The 19,511-nt window shown below is 31.6% G+C and overlaps 1 protein-coding gene across 2 annotated transcripts in view; it reads left to right on the top strand.

Moving 5' to 3' along the window:
* Positions 1-17,729, top strand: part of LOC145321975 (uncharacterized) — a 50,985-nt gene extending 33,256 nt beyond the window's left edge. The window contains exons 5-7 of one of the 2 annotated variants that reach the window (XM_080163692.1): positions 351-379; positions 16,174-16,293; positions 16,613-17,729. In XM_080163692.1, coding sequence (XP_080019818.1) covers positions 351-379; positions 16,174-16,250 — 106 coding nt within the window. In that variant the 3' untranslated portion in view covers positions 16,251-16,293; positions 16,613-17,729. The remainder of the gene's footprint in view (positions 1-350; positions 380-16,173; positions 16,294-16,612) is intronic. The other variant, XM_080163693.1, reaches the window with a different exon arrangement.
* Positions 17,730-19,511: the final 1,782 nt, after the last annotated feature.

Below are 19,511 nucleotides of genomic sequence, written 5' to 3'. Positions count from 1 at the left end.
AGAAAACTTCGTAAAAGCCGCCGAGTACACCGTTGGCATTTAAAATTATTGAGTACTAGTAGCCTTAGTTATACAAATATTATCTTTGCTATTTTTTAGGTAAGTGTGTTAATTTAGAAATTCTAGTAAGTATTTCATATATTAAAAAGGATCAAGTGCAGTTCATGGTAAAATTTGAAAATTATTATTTATTTATTGTTTTAATTAGTAGAAACTTTAATGGCTGTTAATGACCAAATGTCTAATATACATCATTGCCTGTCAAATTGTTCTTTTTTTCAAGCAACATTTTACTGTGAACTGCACTAGATCCAAAAAAATATTTATAATAAATGTTTCTTATTTTCTAGGTATCCTTACTATGACAGAGCCGGCAAGGAACGGGTTTTGCTTGTCATTCATTTTAAAACCTATATTTTTAGTAGCGAAGCTATTGTATAATTTACTTTGTCTGTCCGTCATTTCACAGGTAGGAGGGAGACATTGGGCTGTTTATTACACTATTCCCCAAGGTTTTATAATAACTGTTTCTTGTCCGTTGGCTTAACAATTTTGGAGACTTTTATTGAATTTTGATTGGGTGGTCCAAAAGTTTCAACCAGAGTGGTAATTTGTTTTTCATTATTGGGGATGTGCAATAATTTATCGGCCATTGTCTTATCCCATAAGATCCCTGGTTATATCTACTATTTAATTTTGAAGTAAAATAGCCTCAAACCATTTAAGATCTTAGTTAGTTAGATCTAAACGGATAGAAAACGTCACTTCATTTTATTTCAGCCTTTTGACACGTTTGTTTAATTTGTAAACTAAAAACAAAAATACTCCAGACTTGTTTTTCCAGATTTGTGTTCACTATTTTTTACTATTGTTTTAAAATAGTAAATTGATTTCTTTATCTTAAACAAGAATAAATATTAAATTGCAAAGAATCTATAACATTTTGATATAAATAGTTAATAATTATAAAAAAAAAGTTTTGCTTGAAAATCTGGATGATACGTTTTAGGTGATGGTTAGTAAATGTTTCAAAAAGGCACTATTCATTAATTTTCTGAGTAATTGTTTTCTTTCGAACTTACTGACATAAACCTTTACTTTTACAGAGAGGCTTATCTTTATCAGATAGTTTAAGAAAAATGCTAAAATTTTAAAGAAAATAAAAAGAAATCTTGACCAAATAAAAAATATTTAAGTTAAGATAGGAGGTATCTTTAGTCTTCCTGTTTTTTTCTTTTAAAGTTAACTATAAGGGCTGATACTATAGCACCTAAGGGCTCGATCTGAACTCTAAGAGGCAGGGGGCACCTTAAAACATTTTGTAATAAGAAATTTAATTTAATTAAACTACTGATCAAGTTTTTGAGATTTTTCAATGAAATTAGTATTTTGTTCAAGAATGTACCTTTTTTTATTTCAAAATAGTTAATTTTTTATTTACTAGTCTGTTCCTAATATCCCTGGAATCTGTTTGGAAAGATTGATAAAATAACTAACTGTCTAAAACTGATGGACATGTAACAAGAACGATCCAAACCTGAATGGAGCGGGGAATATTTTACATCTTTTAAATGGTTTAATCAGGAAGGAGGGACATTGAACTGAATATTACAGTGTAACCTAAAGTTAATAACAACGTTATCTTATTCGTTGGCTTATAAACACCTTAGGGTTGATTTCAAAATACAGTTTTTGTCGGACTTTTTAACTATTAATTTGTTGTACATAAGGATTTTTAAAGTTTATCAGTTTATTGTCCATTGTCTTATCCCTTAAGATCCCAATATTTGTGATATACCAACGTTTTATAGAATGGTTTGTAGAGTTGCTGCGCTCCAAACCTAAAGAATAGGACTTAAATAAAGATATGAACCCTTTTTTTCCAACTCTCCACTGACTAAAGTACAAATTTAAATTTTTCTTCTCTCCAACAAAATTGTAGAATCATGTTTGCATAACTTTTTAAAGTGTGCTTTCATTTCCGCAAACTATTACAATTACCATAAGTATTATACAAAAAGACACAATAGCAAATACATAAGGATTGAGTGTTAAATGACTGGGAGGGAGGGAACATTGGACTAAATTAGATTGGTGTTCGAAGATTTTGTTATCACTATTTTATTTGTTGACTCAAAACTAAACTCTTGGGGTACTTTAACTGTTGTTTTTCAATCAATACTTTTATTTTAAAATTGTATGATTTTGTTTATCATCATTGAGGATGAATATTAATTCATCGCCCATTGTCTTATCCCTTTAGACCCATTGTTAAATGATAAAATAGGAAAATTTTGGAGGGTAAGTTTCTGCTGTTGTAATAACATAAGTTTCTGATGATTTGAAAATGTGCGGAAGTGAATGTGCACCAACATTTTCCTGTCTTCAAGTGGGATTGAGGCGCGTATCCAAGGGGGGAGGAGGGGTGAATGTCCACCAAAAAAAAAACTTGTCACATATATGGTCTTTCAACATGTTTAATTTTACGTGTAAATTTAATAGCATTTTAAACTCTTTTTTTGATTTGTTGAAAAGTAGAGACGTTTCTTTTAAGCTGTGACCTACCCCTCCCCATTTTCTTATATCTATTTGATTCTATTAAGTTTTTGTTAAAATGCTTGATTTAATGAATAAATTCTTTTATTTTATCTAAAACTTAATGAAAGATAAGAAAAGAAAAGATAAGTTTTTTTACAATTCTTTAGTTGAAACGTTCTTTTAAAATGAAACAGTCTTGGTAGAGCTCAAAAAATGTTTGTATATTAACTCAGGCGTGCATGCACTTTATTTTTATTTTTTTGAGTGGTAGGGGTTTTTGACTTTTAAATCTTTTTTTTTAATATTTCCCTTATTAAGTTCTTTGTCGAGCGTAGAACCCTGGTCTAACCTCATATTTTTAAAAGTTTAATTAAGAGAGGGTGAAGGTTTTCATTTGTTTTAAACGCTAAGTTAGGTTATATTGAATACTGGGTAGCCCCGCATGTCTATGGACCCTGCAAGGTTTAAGATAGGAGAATAATAATCCTACCCCCCCCCCTACCCCCTTATTTCCAATTTTTAAACTCTCATTTACAAGAAAATCGTGTTAAGCCCTTGATAAAACTATAATAGCCCACATGTTTTGCACATTCAACCCTCCCCACAATCATAGGTGGGGCACAGTGTTACCACTTCCAAATACTCAAATTTATTTTGTATATTTGACAGCTCCTCTAAAACGTTTAACCAAATTCTGCAAATTTAACAACCTATAAATATAGATCGTGTATTATTAATATACTTTTATTTTACCAATTTTTTATTTAGTTGCTTTTTGACAGATGTTATTCATTTTCTTTATTTTGCTAGTTAATAACCTTTCAAACTCTATTGAATGGCCATTTTTTTTTATCCATTATGACATTTTAAAATCTAATGTTAAGATTCTCTCAACAGTCAATTTTTGGACATATATAACATTTTTCCCTGTGTAAATTTATTGGTGGTCAAATTTGCCGGAACCCACAATCGTTCATTCCAGATTTATATTTTCAATATTTTATTTTCATTCCGTTCAATATCTATTTATCATATATATATAGTTGTTTAAGTAGGCAAAAAAACAAGAGTTTAAGTTTTTAACTGTAAGAGATTGTTATTGGTAGACGTAGAGATAAAATCTATGTTTTGCATGTCATTAAAAATTGCTGAAACTTTTAAGTGGGACGATAGACACACAGACAGACAAGCAATTTTGGAGAGTTGCTGCTCTTTTAGATATTTTAGTTTAATTATTTAAAATTATTTCTCGCATAAGAATAGTTATTTAAAGCATCGTATCATAGACAGTTTTTCGCGGATATTAAAAGAAAAATTATAAGATTTCAGCGAGTTATGTTAGCCTTCAGGAACCGAAGTTCTAGGCTAACAAAACTGGTTTTATTCTTTTATTTTACTTTAGTTTTTGTTAAAAATTGCCTGTAATACGAATCTATGCATGATTTTCAGTGTGGAAAAGAACAGGTTCTAAATCTGCTGATATTTATTGGTTTCAAAGCCAAACTGGAAATTTTATTCCTATTCAGTTTTCATTTATTTACGCTTTCCCTATTTCTCCTTAATAGATAGCAAAGCTATTTTAAATTCACAATGTCTGTCTGGTCAGTCACAACGTTATGGGTGAACACGGGTTTCTTGGCTGCTGTCAAAGGTAAATGTCTTAAATTTGTTAGTGAAGATTCCCATAACTATCAAGTATCCAGTCAAATTTGTCTGTTTGTCAATCTTATCTCTGGGATGAAAGAATTATAATTTTCTCGTTTGCTATTTGTGGTATAAGTCTGATTTTTTTTGGGTCAAACTTGCCCATAAATTTTCTAGTATTTAACTTACTTTGACAGTATGTCAAACCAATAAGGAGGTTTAAAGTAGGTTTCTGTTGTACTGCTATGAATAAAGAATATTTGAAAATTTCTTGTGAAAAATATGGCGTGTACAGAATTTTGCAATGGTGTTGTATTTTTAGGGTTGTGAAATAGGAGGAAAGACAGCTCTTCCACATTTTAATATCCTCCCCCCTCCAAACATTTGTTTGTACATTTTGTAAGCTTCGCTATTTATGTATGTTAGACTTGTTGTTATTATATCCATATTCAGGACTTATCCCCTTGGTCATCCCCATTTTTCTAAACATCCCTTGTACAGTTAGGGAGTTGAATCCATTTTTATAGAAGCAGAAATATAATCTATGATTATGGTTTGGACCCTCTAAAACTGTAATCTACCCTTCCACTTTCCCCTCTCTTGGTGAAGATATCTTCAACGCCGATACGATTTTTGAAATGTAAGATTCCACTTTTGTCTCTCTTGTTAAAGATATCTTCACCAAGAGAGGCAAAAGTGGAATCTTAAATTTCAAAAATCGTATCGGCGTTGAAGATATCTTCACCAAGAGAGGGGAAAGTGGAATCTTACATTACAAAAATCGTATCGGCGTTGAAGATATCTTCACCAAGAGAGGGGAAAGTAGAATCTTACATTTCAAAAATCGTATCGGCGTTGAAGATATCTTCACCAAGAGAGGGGAAAGTGGAAAGGTAGATTACAGTTTTAGAGGGTCCAAACCATAATCATAGATTATATTTCTGCTTCTATAAAAATGGATTCAACTCCCTAACTGTTGTATATTATTATTCTTATCAAAAGACTTGACACGATTCCTAAAGGGTAATCATTTTCTTGTAGTATATGATTGTTACAGTCAATATCAGGTTGAATTATTGTATGATATCGAGTTGCAGCCCTATTATGAGAATCACTTTAGATGTTATATCAACTTTTATCAGTTCAACGAAGTCGTTTCCCTTGATATTGTCCCCTCCCTCCCTCCCTCCCTCCCTCCATGCCCATTTCCCCACTTAATTTATAACTCTTGTCCATTTTGTACCCCCTACACCTCCCCCTTCCCAAATTTCATCTTAAAAAGATTTTAATCCAATAGCTGACGTTCATTGAAAACTGCGATATTTTCAAAATGTTTAAATTTTTTTGAGATTAATTTTGTCAAAATTTTATCTTTTTGTGTTACTTCTCCACCAGTGAAATGGTGTAATTTACGTGTGTTAATTTGTTTGAATTTTTGAAGATAAAATTTTTAGTTTTTTCTTATCCACCAATTTAATTTTGTATTGCCTTTTGGACCTCTAAAATAATGGTCTCAAAAATTTGAAATTATATGCATCTTGGAAATTTGTTTGTATTTACTTGGCTTAAACCCAGCCTATACAAAATATTTAATTAATTCGGTAAAAAAAAATAACGAAAACTATGTGTTTTTCAGTTGTCGTTGGGGGGGCAACACATCGTAAAATTGACGACCTCTCCAATTGCCCCCCAAATATTATTTTATATTTATTTCGCTTGTTGGCTATACCTTATACCTGGCTTAAACCCTTCAAAATAATTTTTAGTCGTTCTATTGGAGGCACATTTAGATAAGTTATAAAAATTGTTCAATTGATTGTTTTTTAATGCTGTGCTATATTAGGATTTCTAATAATTGTTGTTTTTGTATGGACACCCCTTATCCATAATCTTCCCTTATTTTGTTTGGACCCTTATCATTTTACTTTCTCCTCCCACCCCTCCATTTTGTCCTTCCATCATAAATTTCCAGGGATCTCCAGGGATAAGACATTCGACAATAAATTTATTTATACCCTTAATATGATGAACAATATTACCCCTTCTGGGTATTAAGTTAAAAGTTGGTTTAACCTCAACAAATCATGATTTAATAAAAATACCCTAAGTATAAAAACGTTTTCATAAAATTTTGGGTATTAGTATAATTTAAAACCAATGTTCCTTTCCTCCATGTAAAAATCCCTTAAGAATGAAACCCTATTTTTCTCTAAAATTTCCAACTCTATCCTTATAATAAGCAAGGCAACGTTTTTCCATAGTTCATAAGTAGCGCAGCAATTATGACTTATACGATTTTGTTGTTGAAATTCTTATATAAAAGTACCTAATAGGATTTTTTTCTGTGCTTGAGTAGCTTAAGATCCTACTAACCACTGAACCGACAAGGTTTTCATTTAAGTTAAGCTTTCCGGTCCAGGGAGGATTATAATTTTTTTTGGGACGGTACCAACACCCTCCAAAGAGAAGTCTCCATTTACATATTATGTTTTTCTTTTAAAACTTCTATTTAAAGTAAAAGTTAGACTCTCTTCAAAAAAATATATTTTTTATCCCTCTAGGTTTTAACTTTTTGCTTTTGTCCACGTAAGACGTACAGACTGACATGCCTTACATATAAAGGAGCTACGCTTCTTATAATAAATATTTTGAAAAGGGTTCTGAACATGAAATGCTATTATCATGCTATAGCCAAGAGTAAATCATGTATCCTCAACAAAAATTTTAAATTATAATTAAGCCCTCAAAAATTTTTGGAAATGTTTTGAGGTCTAAAAAATTATTATGGAAGATATGTCTGAACATTTTCTATGTTTGGGTATAAGCTAGTAGTAGTAGCTGTAAATATTCAACATACATGTATAAATATGAGGTATTTGTGTGTGTGTGTGTGTATGTATGTATATATAAAGGTGCCAAATATAAAAGTTAAGGTATGCCTATATAGTATTAGCTATAGGCAGGGTAGGGGGAAGTTAGTCCAGAGATGAGAGGAATATGTAACCGTTAGGTTTTGGACATTACAATATACAAATTTTTAGGCTAGACCAATCCTGGATTATAGCCCTCTTGTTTTTATATTTTAGGGTTTTTAATTTCATACAACATTAATTTCAAAATCTTTATTTTATTATTTTTGAAGATATTAAATGGATCCTAGTTTGTTTTTGTAAAAAATATCCAACCACTGATTTAAGACCACCTTTCTACTTCTCCCCCCTCCCCGTACCTGCTAGGGTTCGAGCCATTTCAATCTGCCCAAAATATAAGCTTGTCCTGGACGCGAGATCACCTGCCCTTTTACAACACCCCTCTCCCCCCTTTTTTCTTCATTTGGTCTTGTTATGGTGGTTTGGGTTTTATGAAACAAAATTCCTTTTTATGACTTTTTAATAAAGGAATCTAGTTTTCACTTCTATCAATCTAAAAAAAATTCTTGTCTTTTTTATGGCCCTTCGGTTGCCAAGGATGTCCAAGCTTGTTTATTTGGGTGGGGTAAAAATTTTCTAATGGAGGTAATTGGATTTTAGGGGAATAAAAAAAATTTTTGCCCCAGGGGTAAAATTTGCCTGACAGAGAATTTACCAACCCTGAAATCTAAAAAAAAACTTATCCCTGGGGTAAAATTTTTGGAGTGTGTTAATTTAATAATGTAAAAGAGTACCAACCTTATAATAAAGTACTATTAAATATTTAGTTGTATCTTATTCCAAACCAGGAAAACAAAGTAATGAACTCAAAAGTCTTGCTAACTGATTAATAAGTTTGATTCTCCTTTCAAGTGCATTGTTTAATTAAAAGGCCATTACAAACTATGTATATTATCATGGTTCAGAACTGTTTTAATATTGAGGAACTATAAAGTCTTGATTTTGAGCTATGATAAAAAAAATCTTGATATTGGAAGCAAGAATGCTTGCTAAGCGCGTACAAAAAAATTTTTAGGGATTATTTATTTTGGTTGTGGGTAAATTTATATGGAGGGGGGAGTAAAATGGAAAAAAAATTGTGGGGTAATCACCCCTTTACCCCCTTCCACTTGGACTTCCTTGTGGGACACCTCAAGCAATTTTCTAATAAAGTTGACCTTTAATTTGCTCTTGTGATTTTTTTCTATTTAAATATTAAAATCATGTCCCAACTCTACCATAAAAGTGTCAAGAGAAAATTTGTAAGAAAAATACTAAAAATTTTTTTTGGCAAGAATGGTGTTTCTTCTGTTATTTTTCACCAATTTGTTATACCCATCAAAGCAACTACCATGCCATATTTAAGATGATGGCATTGGTTAGTTAGGGCTACATTTTTAGCTTTTAGAGCTTTAGAAAAGCATGAATATTGTTATATTGCAAGCTAATAGAAAATCCAAAAACTGAATAACATTCCAAACTTTATATTTGCCATTACTTGTTATTTTATCCTTTATGTTAACAGATCTGGTCAATTCAAATTCTATACATTTTACAACCAATGTAAGTTTTGGAATATACCACCATGATAAAAAAAGCTTGCTTAAAGCACCTTTCACACTCTAAAAGCTTTGATGTTTTTTGCTCACCATATTCTATAATTGATCATGTTACTAATAGATTAAGAAGCTTTACCTATCAGTAACATGTTTAACTTTGCTCAACCTATTGGTAACATGTAAAGGGGAGATAAAAAAAAAGATGTTAGTTAAATTTTTATTGAAAATGAGCTTTTTTATCATTTAGGAAATTCAAAACCAATTTTATTAAACAGGAAATTCTTGTAATTTTCTAGGTAAAAAAATCTCATAAACTTAACCCACTTTATTTCAGCCGATTTAACTAACTTGAATTCCACCAATTTTATATACACCCCCCCCCCCTTCTTTATCAACCATGCATTTTATACCATCCATGCACTCCTCCCAAACTTTTTTTTTCCTCCGGAGAAATTTTTACCCATTTCTTAAATAAAACCTTTGTTAAAAAATCTGTCTCCACCCTCTGGGAAAATATAACTGAGGCCAACTCCCCCCCCCCCCCTTCTATTGATGCTTAACCCATTAGTAACATGTATGAGTTTGCTTAACCTATAAGTAACATGTGGTAAGCACTAAACCTAAAGGTAACATGATCCTCTATAATTTTCATTTCTCATGGGCAAATTTTCACAGAAATCTCCTATAAGAAATACAAACCACTGTAATAAATAATTTTAACTTTTAGAGCATTTTTTTGCTGGATAAAACCCAGGTTAGTTATGGTTAGTGTGCCAATTCCTAGATATCCCCCCCCCCCCCCCCCTCATCCTCTATATATATTTACAACAAACCTTTTCCACCGACCACCTTTGTCCTTTCCCCATTTATTTTCCTACTTTCAGAGCCCCCTAAATCTTCTATTGTTATGTCCCTACTACACCTTATCTCCCTCCCTCCCTCGCTCCCCTACCCTCTAAAAAATTTCAATCTGTTTAGCCCCCTATGTTCTCTCCCCATTTATCTGTTGCATCTAAGCAGAGTTGCCATAGCTTTAAATTTAATTAATGAAGTTTTTTTTTAAACTTCTATGAATGCTTTTGCAACTTTCAATGGACGTAGTGTAATCCACCCAAGATTTTTTTGAAAATTTAAAAATTTGAAGAAAAATTTTGTTTATTAACTGTTAATGCACCTTTGGCACCCATGCTTATCTGATCTGAGCTCTAGAGAAACTGGTTTCAAGTCTTGTCTAGATGAAATCACATGGTGAGCTGAGAGTTAGGGTGCCCTGTTTGTGCGTGCGTGTCTTATCTGTGTGTGTGTGCGTGCGTGTCTTATCTGTGTGTGTGTGTGCGTGCGTGTCTTATCAGTGTGTGTGTGTGTGTCCCTCTCTTGAAATGTTGAGCATAGCATAGCTAAATAGTAGTAGTTTAGGCGCAGCGATTGTTCCAACAAAAATCCTTTCCGTACTCCAACATTTCCCATAAAGTCCATATTTGTCTTCAATTTATGAATTCCAAAGCTTCAAATTTAGTATATTTATTCTACATATTCAAATATTTAATTTCTAATTAAAAACTTGTATAAAAATAGTGAAAAATAAAGTGTGCCCAAAACTTTTTTGGAGGTTAAATTTAGAAAGTGAAATGTTAAGTGTGCACAATTTCACCTGTTGTAAAAAAAAGGACGCTTAATACATTTATACAGGGTGACTTAGAAAAAGTAATTTACTAATTTTTTAAAATTCTATCAGCATTTATAGAGGTAGAAAAACAATAAAAACAAGAATTTGCACTTTTGTTTGTAAAACATAGTTAAATTTGCATATTTTTACATTTTCAAATTTTTTTTAAGCCACCCTGTACATATTTTCAACTACCATCAAGTGAATATTTGACAGCAGCGGTTGTACAAACCATTTTCTGAGCCATCACACAAGCCACTTTTTAAGAAGCACACGGAAAAGACGTTTTTCTACCCTCCTTCTCACGATTGGAACACGTGTACATTTAGAAACAAGTTATATACAAATATATGCATTTAAAAATACTTGCTTTATAGTTTAGGGTCAATAATTTTTAATTTAATTTTAAATTAATTTAGTTTGATGTGGGGTAAACATTAATTAAAAACTTATCTTAAATTTCTTATCTTTAAAAGCAAATATTTGTTTCATATTGAGAATTTTTATATTTTTCAACAGTTGTAGTTTGTCATTTTATGCTATATATTGTATTATTATTGATAAGCGCTGCTTTTCTACAAACATTTGATGTTCGTATTATCTTTGGTGGTCTAGCTGTATGGTGCATATGAATATATCCATCGGCTGAATCATCGAAAGTAATAAGGATTTTCATTTCTTCAAGGAAAAGTGCTTTAAATTCATTCAATTTGTTAATCTTAGTAAATAATAAGTTTTTGTTTGAAATGTTTAAATTATTTGAAATAAAATAATATTAATTTAAATTTTGAAGTTATTTTATGGTAATAAATAGATAGAAATCTAAAGTAGTAAGGTTATTTGTAAGTTTTTTGAGATCTCGTTAATAACTTATTTTTAAGGGAAGTTTCACTTAGATTCAGGAAGCCTAGGTTTAAACTTTATTTTAGTTTTAGATTTGTAAGCAGTTTAGATTTAGGATAGAAGTTGCTAGGAAGGTTTTAAAAAGAATAAATGTTTTAGCGTTCGTACTTTGGTAGCATAGCTACTCTTTAACTATCCTTCAAGTTCGTAGCCATACTACTAGTAAAGGATAAGGGTATTAAGTAGTATGGCTTAGTTGGAAGCTTTGAAAAAGAACCCTTAGAATTTTTTGGCTCAATTTTCAAATCGTTAAAGATCAGAATTTATATTTCATTAAGAGCTTAGCTACTCTTTAATTATGATAGGTTGGCTGTGTCTGGTGAAGACAAGTCTATTGACGTCTCATTTTATATGGACTGTTTCTGCGCTTTTAATGGATTTCATTGTCTATGATTCAAATACATACTTTTTCACGTGCTAGTAGGTCTTGTAAGACCTAGTGAACCGATATTGTTCTCCTTTACAGTGAAGCTTCCTATAGGTCCTTGGAAGGTTTTAGACTATTTTTGGGGAGGGTGTCTTGACCCCCCTCCAACCCAAAAATAATTTTTTTACTCTTTTTTTTTTTTTTTTTAAGTGCCCCTTGATGCTTCTAGGGGCGTAGCCGCTAGTTGGTATAAAAGTAATGAAATTTATAATAGGATGTAAATGATATTTAATCAATTTATCCCTCGTGTAGCGTAGCCCATAAGAGAGCTATCGGCGAAGTCTTTATTTTATAAAAAAAAGCTTAACGTGTTAAAAATGATTGAATTGCCCCTGGCGTCTGTATGGAAGGTTAGGATTAAACTTACTGACCACTTTTAAAGCAATGGGATGTTTGTGTGATTAAATATCTCGGGAATTCCTTCCTACACAAGTAATGCATATGAAATTTTTTTGAGGAAAAGTAAATGCTAGTTTACATACAGCGCGGCTTCTCTATGAGTAAAAAGGTAAGGCCCGTCTGTTCTTTTATTTTGAGCCTTGTTAAAAGCGAAGCTTTTCTATAATTAGGGTTCGTCCGTCCGTAACGGATAGCTTTTTTCGCTAATTTAGGCATGTTAGAATTGTCCTATTGACTTCAAACTTTGCATGGTGATTACTGTAGTAGTTACGTACGATTTAGAAAGCGTAGCAACTCTATAATCTTTACCAGAATGTCCGTACGTCCATTTTAAACATGTTGATTTTTTTACTTAACAACAAATTTTTATGTGATTTAACAATCCGATTGATCTGATTTTTGGTATACTGATTCCTGGGACAACAAAGTACAATATTATAAGCGAATCAAATCCGAAAAATGTAAGTATGTCAATAAACATTATTCTGTATCAAGCAGTTATTCAACAATTTTACTTACAATTTTGCTTCGACATTTGTATTTTGATTATTCAGTTCTGACACTATACAAGTGTTAGTGTCCGTTTGTCCTACCGTTTCAGTGCTTCGCTTTTATGGATGTTGTCATCCTTGTTTTAATTATTAATCTATCCCTTTCATTTTAAATGAAGTTTGTTGTTTTTCTGTCCGTTAAGATATCTCTAAACATTAAACTTTAAGTTTTCATTTTAGGGAGGCTTCTCATATGTTCTTAGGACTGTTTAAACCATTTCTTTGAAAATTTGGACGTTTCTGTCGTTTTAGGCATTTTCTTTCTCTTCCTCTTCGAGAATAGGGGCATAGCCACTAGCATATAGCATACTAAATACTTGCTATCAAAGGCTGAACTTTAAACACCATAAATGAGAAATAAGATTAATTTATCATCCACTATCCTATCCCTGATAAGTTGATAAGAATCTTGCACTATTGCTTAACATTCCTTTGCATCTGCAGGGATTCAAACTTTCACACCATTTTTTTAAAAAGTGAAGCGAAACGGTTAGCTCTTTTCGTTAATTTAGGGATGTTAGAATTGTCCTATTGATTTCAAACTTTGTATGGTGATTCCTGTAGTAGTTGGGTACAATTTAGAAAGCGTAGCAACTATATTTACGTTACCAGAAAGTCCGTACGTCCATTTTCAATATGTTTATTTTTAACTTATTTAACAACAAATTTTTATGCATTATAATTATCCGATTGGTCTGATTTTTGGAATATTGATTCCTAGGAAAACAATGTACAATGTTTTAAGCGAATCAAGTTCTAAAAATGTAAGTATGTCCAATGTCCATAAACATTATTCTGCATGTAAACAGTTTTTCAACAAATTTACTTCCATTTTTTGTTCGAATTTTATTTTATATTCTGATTATTCAGTTCTGACACTATACAAGTGTTAAGTTCTTTTGTCCTACCGTTTCAGACAATCTTTAGATTTTTTACTAGATCTGTTTGATACACTGCGCTGATAAGGAAAATATGTTGTTTTGTATGACTAAACTTTTCTCTAAATCAACTTCAACCCCCCCCCCCCCCTTCGCCATCAGAAAAGTAGATTTCCTTATTTATAATGGCTAGCTTCAGGGATAGGAAAAGGTATTTATAGGATAACTTGGTTTAGTTCTGGGATGGCTTTATGCTATTTATAATGCTCCGTTTCTCGTCTTGGAATACTAAGCTCCTAGATACTAGTACTACACAACAGCTATAGAATTCTTTAGTTGAGTAAAGCTGCTCAATGATAAGGTTTATTTATCCCAATGCATTATTCTTTACTAGGAAGGGAGGAGGGCACCCAACATATTATTTTAGATTTTAAAATAAAAAGGAAAAAAAATCAAGGTGGTTTTTTTTCTAGAGGCGATTTCTCTTGGGAGGGTGGTGGTACCCTCCCTCAAAATGGTTATAAGCCTTCACGGGACCTATGAGAAGCTAACCTGTTAAGGAGAACCCGATCGGTTCAGCGGTTAGCGAGATCATTTGGTACAAACAGACAGACATGCAGACAAACACACATCCTGTTACTTTACTATATGGATTTTTTTGTATACCTAAATGAATTTATTATAATCTTGTTCCCTGTCCTTAGTAACGATACGGTTTAATCACTTATTTGTTAAATGTATATAATATATATTTATCATGGGGAGGGAGGGGACATTGGATGGTAAATTATACTGGTACCCAAAGTTAAAATTATACTATTTTTATTGGTTAGATTAATAAACTATTGGATATTTCTATATTCTAATTGGTTGGTACAAACTAACGTTAACTTTATTAATCTTCAGAAGGGATGATTTTATATTATTATTATCATTTTTGAGGAGGACAAAATTATTTTTCATTTTCATGGGGGTCATTCAATACCTAGTCGGGGAAGTTTTTCATTTGTTTAGGGAAGTTATTAAACTTATTATGGCTCCGAGTAAATAATCACCTCCACTAAAAATTTAAAAACCTGCATAAATTTTGTTGACTCCCTATCCAACTCTTGGGTAGAAGCCTCTAAAAGCTAGTGGCGAAGCTGCTAGTAGTACTTTGAAAGAAACTATAAAATATACATTAAAGAAGAAATTTATAGACTTGTTAAAGTCTTATTGTCTTGGCTACTCAATAGGGGCTACATTCTTTTTACAGAGCTTAGCTTTTCTATTGATCTTTTACTCCAAACTTTTTTTTGTGCACTAAAGTTCCCCCCCCCCCCCCTTGACCCTTATTTTAAAAATAAGGAGGGCGTTAAGTTTTTTTTTATGTATGCACAACCTCTGGCAACCCTGCACCCATAACCCGCGACCGTAGCTTTGTTTGTTTGTGTAGCCACAACCGTATTGCATACGCTTGTCGTCGGGTAGGTGATCGGTTCGAATCTCTGCTAAACACTGCGTCATAATTAAAGACTTTAATAATGGTTCCTGCTTTTACTATTTCATGCGCGCAACAATAGTTAGAGTAGGGGGAATGCCTTGTCCTATAACAGACGCAACTTAATACCACGCGCAATTATGACTTCTCAGTCAAAGGTCGTGCAATCATAGGGCTGGTTATTTGATGGTGTTACTTAACCTAATACCATGGGTGTTTGGACAGAACAGAGGACTTTTGGCTCTCCTTAGTTATCCTGTATTTTTGGACCTGGCGTTTGAGCATCCCCGCCCGTATGAGGTATTGAGGTACCCTGCACCCATTGAAGCCTAACCAAACCTAGCCTTAAAATACTAGAAAAAAAACTAACCCCAACCAATTTCATTTAAAATTAATCTAAAAATAAGGGGTTTTTACTCGACAAGGCTTTTAAAGAGAAACAGCATATGTGAAGATGTGAAATTTTTGGCATGGAACTTTATATTTTGAAATTAAAAATATATACATATGCATATAAAGACTTTAATAGCATTGCAACTGGGTAAGGACACTGGACTTAAAATCATACTGGTACCCAGAGTTTTGGTTAAAAAGCTTTGGGTACTTTTATTGAATTTTGATTGATAGGTTCCCGCAACTATTATTGGCTTATTTTTTAAACTAATTTTATTATACAGATGGCTAATTGTTGTAATTGTCTTATCCCTTAATATCCCTGCTGTCTAATTCTTTCAACACAACTATCCTCTTCATAAATGATTGGACAAATATATAAATGGTTGCAGCTTAATTTAATTGCTATGCCCCAATTTATATAAAAACAAGCGGCTTTGCCCCTACCCTCTAGGCCCGGGCTTTGCCCCATGAGGTAATTTAAAAAAAATGTGTTAATTTTTTTTGGGTGGGGGAGAAATTTTATTTTTGGGGGGTTGGGGTAACTTAACCCCCAAGAAAATGCTTAAAACCACCACAGGACCAATAGGTATATACTCTGAAGAGTAGAATCCGATTGGTTCAGTGGTTACCGAGATCTTAAGGGACAGATGAACGGACAGACATCATTCTACTTTGTATAATAGATAATCAAAAGTAAACTTTTGTAGGATAGGTTTCGTGATTTTTTATCTTCATAAAATAGTAGCCTATAGTCGATGATTCTTAGGATTTAAAACTAAAATTTTGTTTTGATAAAATAAATGACAAGCATCGGTTGTGAAGGGGTATCTGTTGTACGGCTATGGAGACAAGGATCTGTACGAATATTCTGTGTTCAAACCTCTGGAAGGATATTATTAACTGCAGCTGAAGAGTGGACTCTGTAAGACGACATTTTAAACAGGTTAGATCTAAAATAGTAATTTCTTTTATTTCTTGATTTAATTTTATGGTGATAGAATAGTAGAATACTATCCAGTAATATGAAATCATAGTCCTAAAGAGTAATTTTTTTATTCCTTTTATAAAATCTCTAAATCTCTATACCGAGAATATATGGTTCTCCTTAATTATACCTACTAGAATTGAACTATTTAGGTGAGGATATCACCACCCTCCCAAGATAAGTAGCTAAATATTTACATTAATTCAATTTTGGTAAAGAATTTTTGTTGGACCTCTATGTTTTCCATAACCATAATAAAACCATATCTTTATTTCAGGCAGTTTTCATCGAAGAAGAAGTTTGAGAGCTCTGAAAATTTCCATTAGGGTTTTAACTTTTTTATATTTTACCTGCAAGTTTAACCTTTACTTTTTTCTTTTAGACACATATTTTTTATTTATATATTATTTTAAAAATGCCATTAGGTATACCAGCTGTCAGTTAATTCTTTTAGCTTTTTTTCTTCTAGATAAATGATTTTATTTATAATATTTCTTAGCTGTAAAAAAGTGCCATGTCTAAGACCATAATTTTAGGTATTATTTATATTTGTTGTCATAAAATGAGCTTTTATCGTCAATTGGCATAGAGATTTTTTTTGCTTCATTTTTATTTAATTGTAAAAGTTCTTGTTAGCATTGACTGTTTTTAGCCAGCTTAATCCCATAACTAAAAAGGCTATTTCAATTTTTTTATTTTGCTGTCCTAATGTGTTTTGATATGGAATATATTAGTAACTTATGGAAAAAACGTAGTTTGAAACATATAAGGCTGGTTGCGCAGCCACAATAGTACTTATTTCATATAGTGCAATAATATTATCTAGTCTTTTTTTAAAATATATTTTTTAATGTGCAGCTATTCTAACCTATTTATATTATTGTCACTTTTATCAGATATAAACTTAATTTATAGGTTAAATGTTAAAATTTGAAGTTTTTTTGTTTAAATTTACCTTTTTTAGTTTTTTTTGACTGCATCAAATGTCGTCTTTATGAATGCCACAACCTAGAGTGGTTGCAAAATGCTAAGACGACATTTGAATATGGTTCATTTCATAAGATTTAAATTGTAACCTTTCATATTTTTATTATATATACTATTTCTGTATATCTTTTTAGCAGCTTTTCTTAGTTCCTAGTCGAGCATGCAGAGAAAACTTTTCTGCCTTCCTCTTATTTTGAAATAATTTAAATTTTTTGCAAGCACTTTTGAGTAAAATCCAGATTTTTCAGTTACTTTAAGAATTTTTTTTATTAAATTTTATCCTTTAAGGAAAAATTAAATAATATTTAAATGATAATGATACTTAAAATACTTTTAAAATGGTGCATGAAAATTTATGTATATTATGTATTTTAATAATATTAAAGTAAAGTGAATCTTTAGAAGGGGTAGTTACACGACATTTTGTAATCAAATTCTTTGCGGTGGTATTTTTTTTATTTTATCCTGTAAGATTTAATTTAAATTTTGTTTTCCAATACATGGATTACGACATTTACCTTTATCCTTTGTTGCTCTTTTACCCATAAAAGTTTCATTTACCCATGGAGGGAGGGAGGTCAGGGGACATTGAATTATAAATTTAAGATTTTGATTTTCGTGTACTATATCAGATCTTGTTTTGCTTGTTCAAATTAGTAGTGTTTAAACAATATAATCTACGTTGTATTTTTTTATTATTATTTGGAGTGCACATTAATTTCTTGTCCATTGTCTTATCCCCTAAGATCCCTGATTTATGCAGCTCTGTGTATATATTCATCTTTCATATGTTCTTCCACAATATTTTAACCTATTTAATAATTATATTAAGTACTTATTTAATTTAAATTTATTTGATCAAGTCAAGAAACAATTAGTTAATAACATGTTTCTTTAGAGTTTCCGACCGTCGGACGGACGAAGTTAATTATAAAGTAGCTTTGTTTTGAAAAATTCTGTCTTATGTTCTGACTTGATCAAATGAAAAACTATAAGAAACTTGGGTTTAGTCCCTTTCGTGGCAACGCCTCTGCAGGGGCGTTACGTCATATTTTCACAGTAGCATTTCCGCTATTTCTAGCCTTGTGCGGGGGGCTCCAACCCTGCGGGACCAATTGCCTAAGCCTACGGGCAATCCCCTAACCAGAAATAACCTATCAAATGCTACCTTGAAAATACGACGAAACGCCCCTTAAGAGGCGTTGCCACGAAAGGGAATATACCCAAAAAATGAAACTATTTTTTTAATTTTTTCTTCAAAAATAATTTTTTTTTATTATGCTTCCATTAGAAATTTTGCCATATTGTATTTTGTAATAAAATTACAAGGGCATTGTATAAATATTTTTTTTATATTTTATGTAAGTAAATAATAATGTACTATGTAATAAATATTGTAGTTTATTAGATTTTAAAATAAACTTTATTTATGATAATACTGATTTATTTATTGAACAAAGTATAATGATATTTTTCTGTCTGTTAACTGTAAAGGGCCGGAGTTTCTACCACCAATACCCCTCTATCCAGTAAACGTCTTGAGAAAAATCCTGCATAGCTGGTTTGTATTGTCTAAAAACTATCTTAAATTGTAAAATATAATTAACTGGCGCGGCGGCTACGCCCGAGAGGACTATTAGGACGCCTTAGATGGTATAGGATTGAACTAGACTCCCTTTAAAAGAAAAAAATATGAAAAACTTTTTTTTTGAAGTGTCGTTACTTTTTCCCCTAAAATAATCCTTTCCAGGACTTAAAAGATAATTGTATTTGTTTTGTGATCCTTCGGTTAATACAGAATTAGCTATGCTATTACTTTTAAAAATGGATTTATCTAAAAAAATATAGGTGCAACATTTTCCTTTTTGACCTCAATAACAACATAAATAGACAGTGCCACACATACACCCAACTACTTCAACATTTATAATTATTTATTATTACATATGTATATAAGTACGAGGTGTTCCTATATAAATACTTAGAAAATTTGTTTGATGATATGGAAATGGCTCAATATCCATTTTCTTTTTAAATCGTCCTATATTTAAATCGGAGCCACCTAGTAACTTTTTTTTGGTAACAAAGCTACTATATAATTCACTTCATCTTCTGTAAGTCATAAAGCTATTGGGGAAATGTGTTTTTTGGCTGTTGTAGAATTTTTTTTTTGTGTTAAGGCTACTATA

This window comes from Acartia tonsa, chromosome 6 (genome assembly GCF_053477335.1).
Source record: "Acartia tonsa isolate MP-2025a chromosome 6, ASM5347733v1, whole genome shotgun sequence".
In the NCBI taxonomy this organism is placed as follows: Eukaryota; Metazoa; Arthropoda; class Copepoda; order Calanoida; family Acartiidae; genus Acartia; species Acartia tonsa.
Note: the sequence above shows the minus strand (reverse complement) of the source record. Positions and strands in the feature narration are given on the sequence as shown.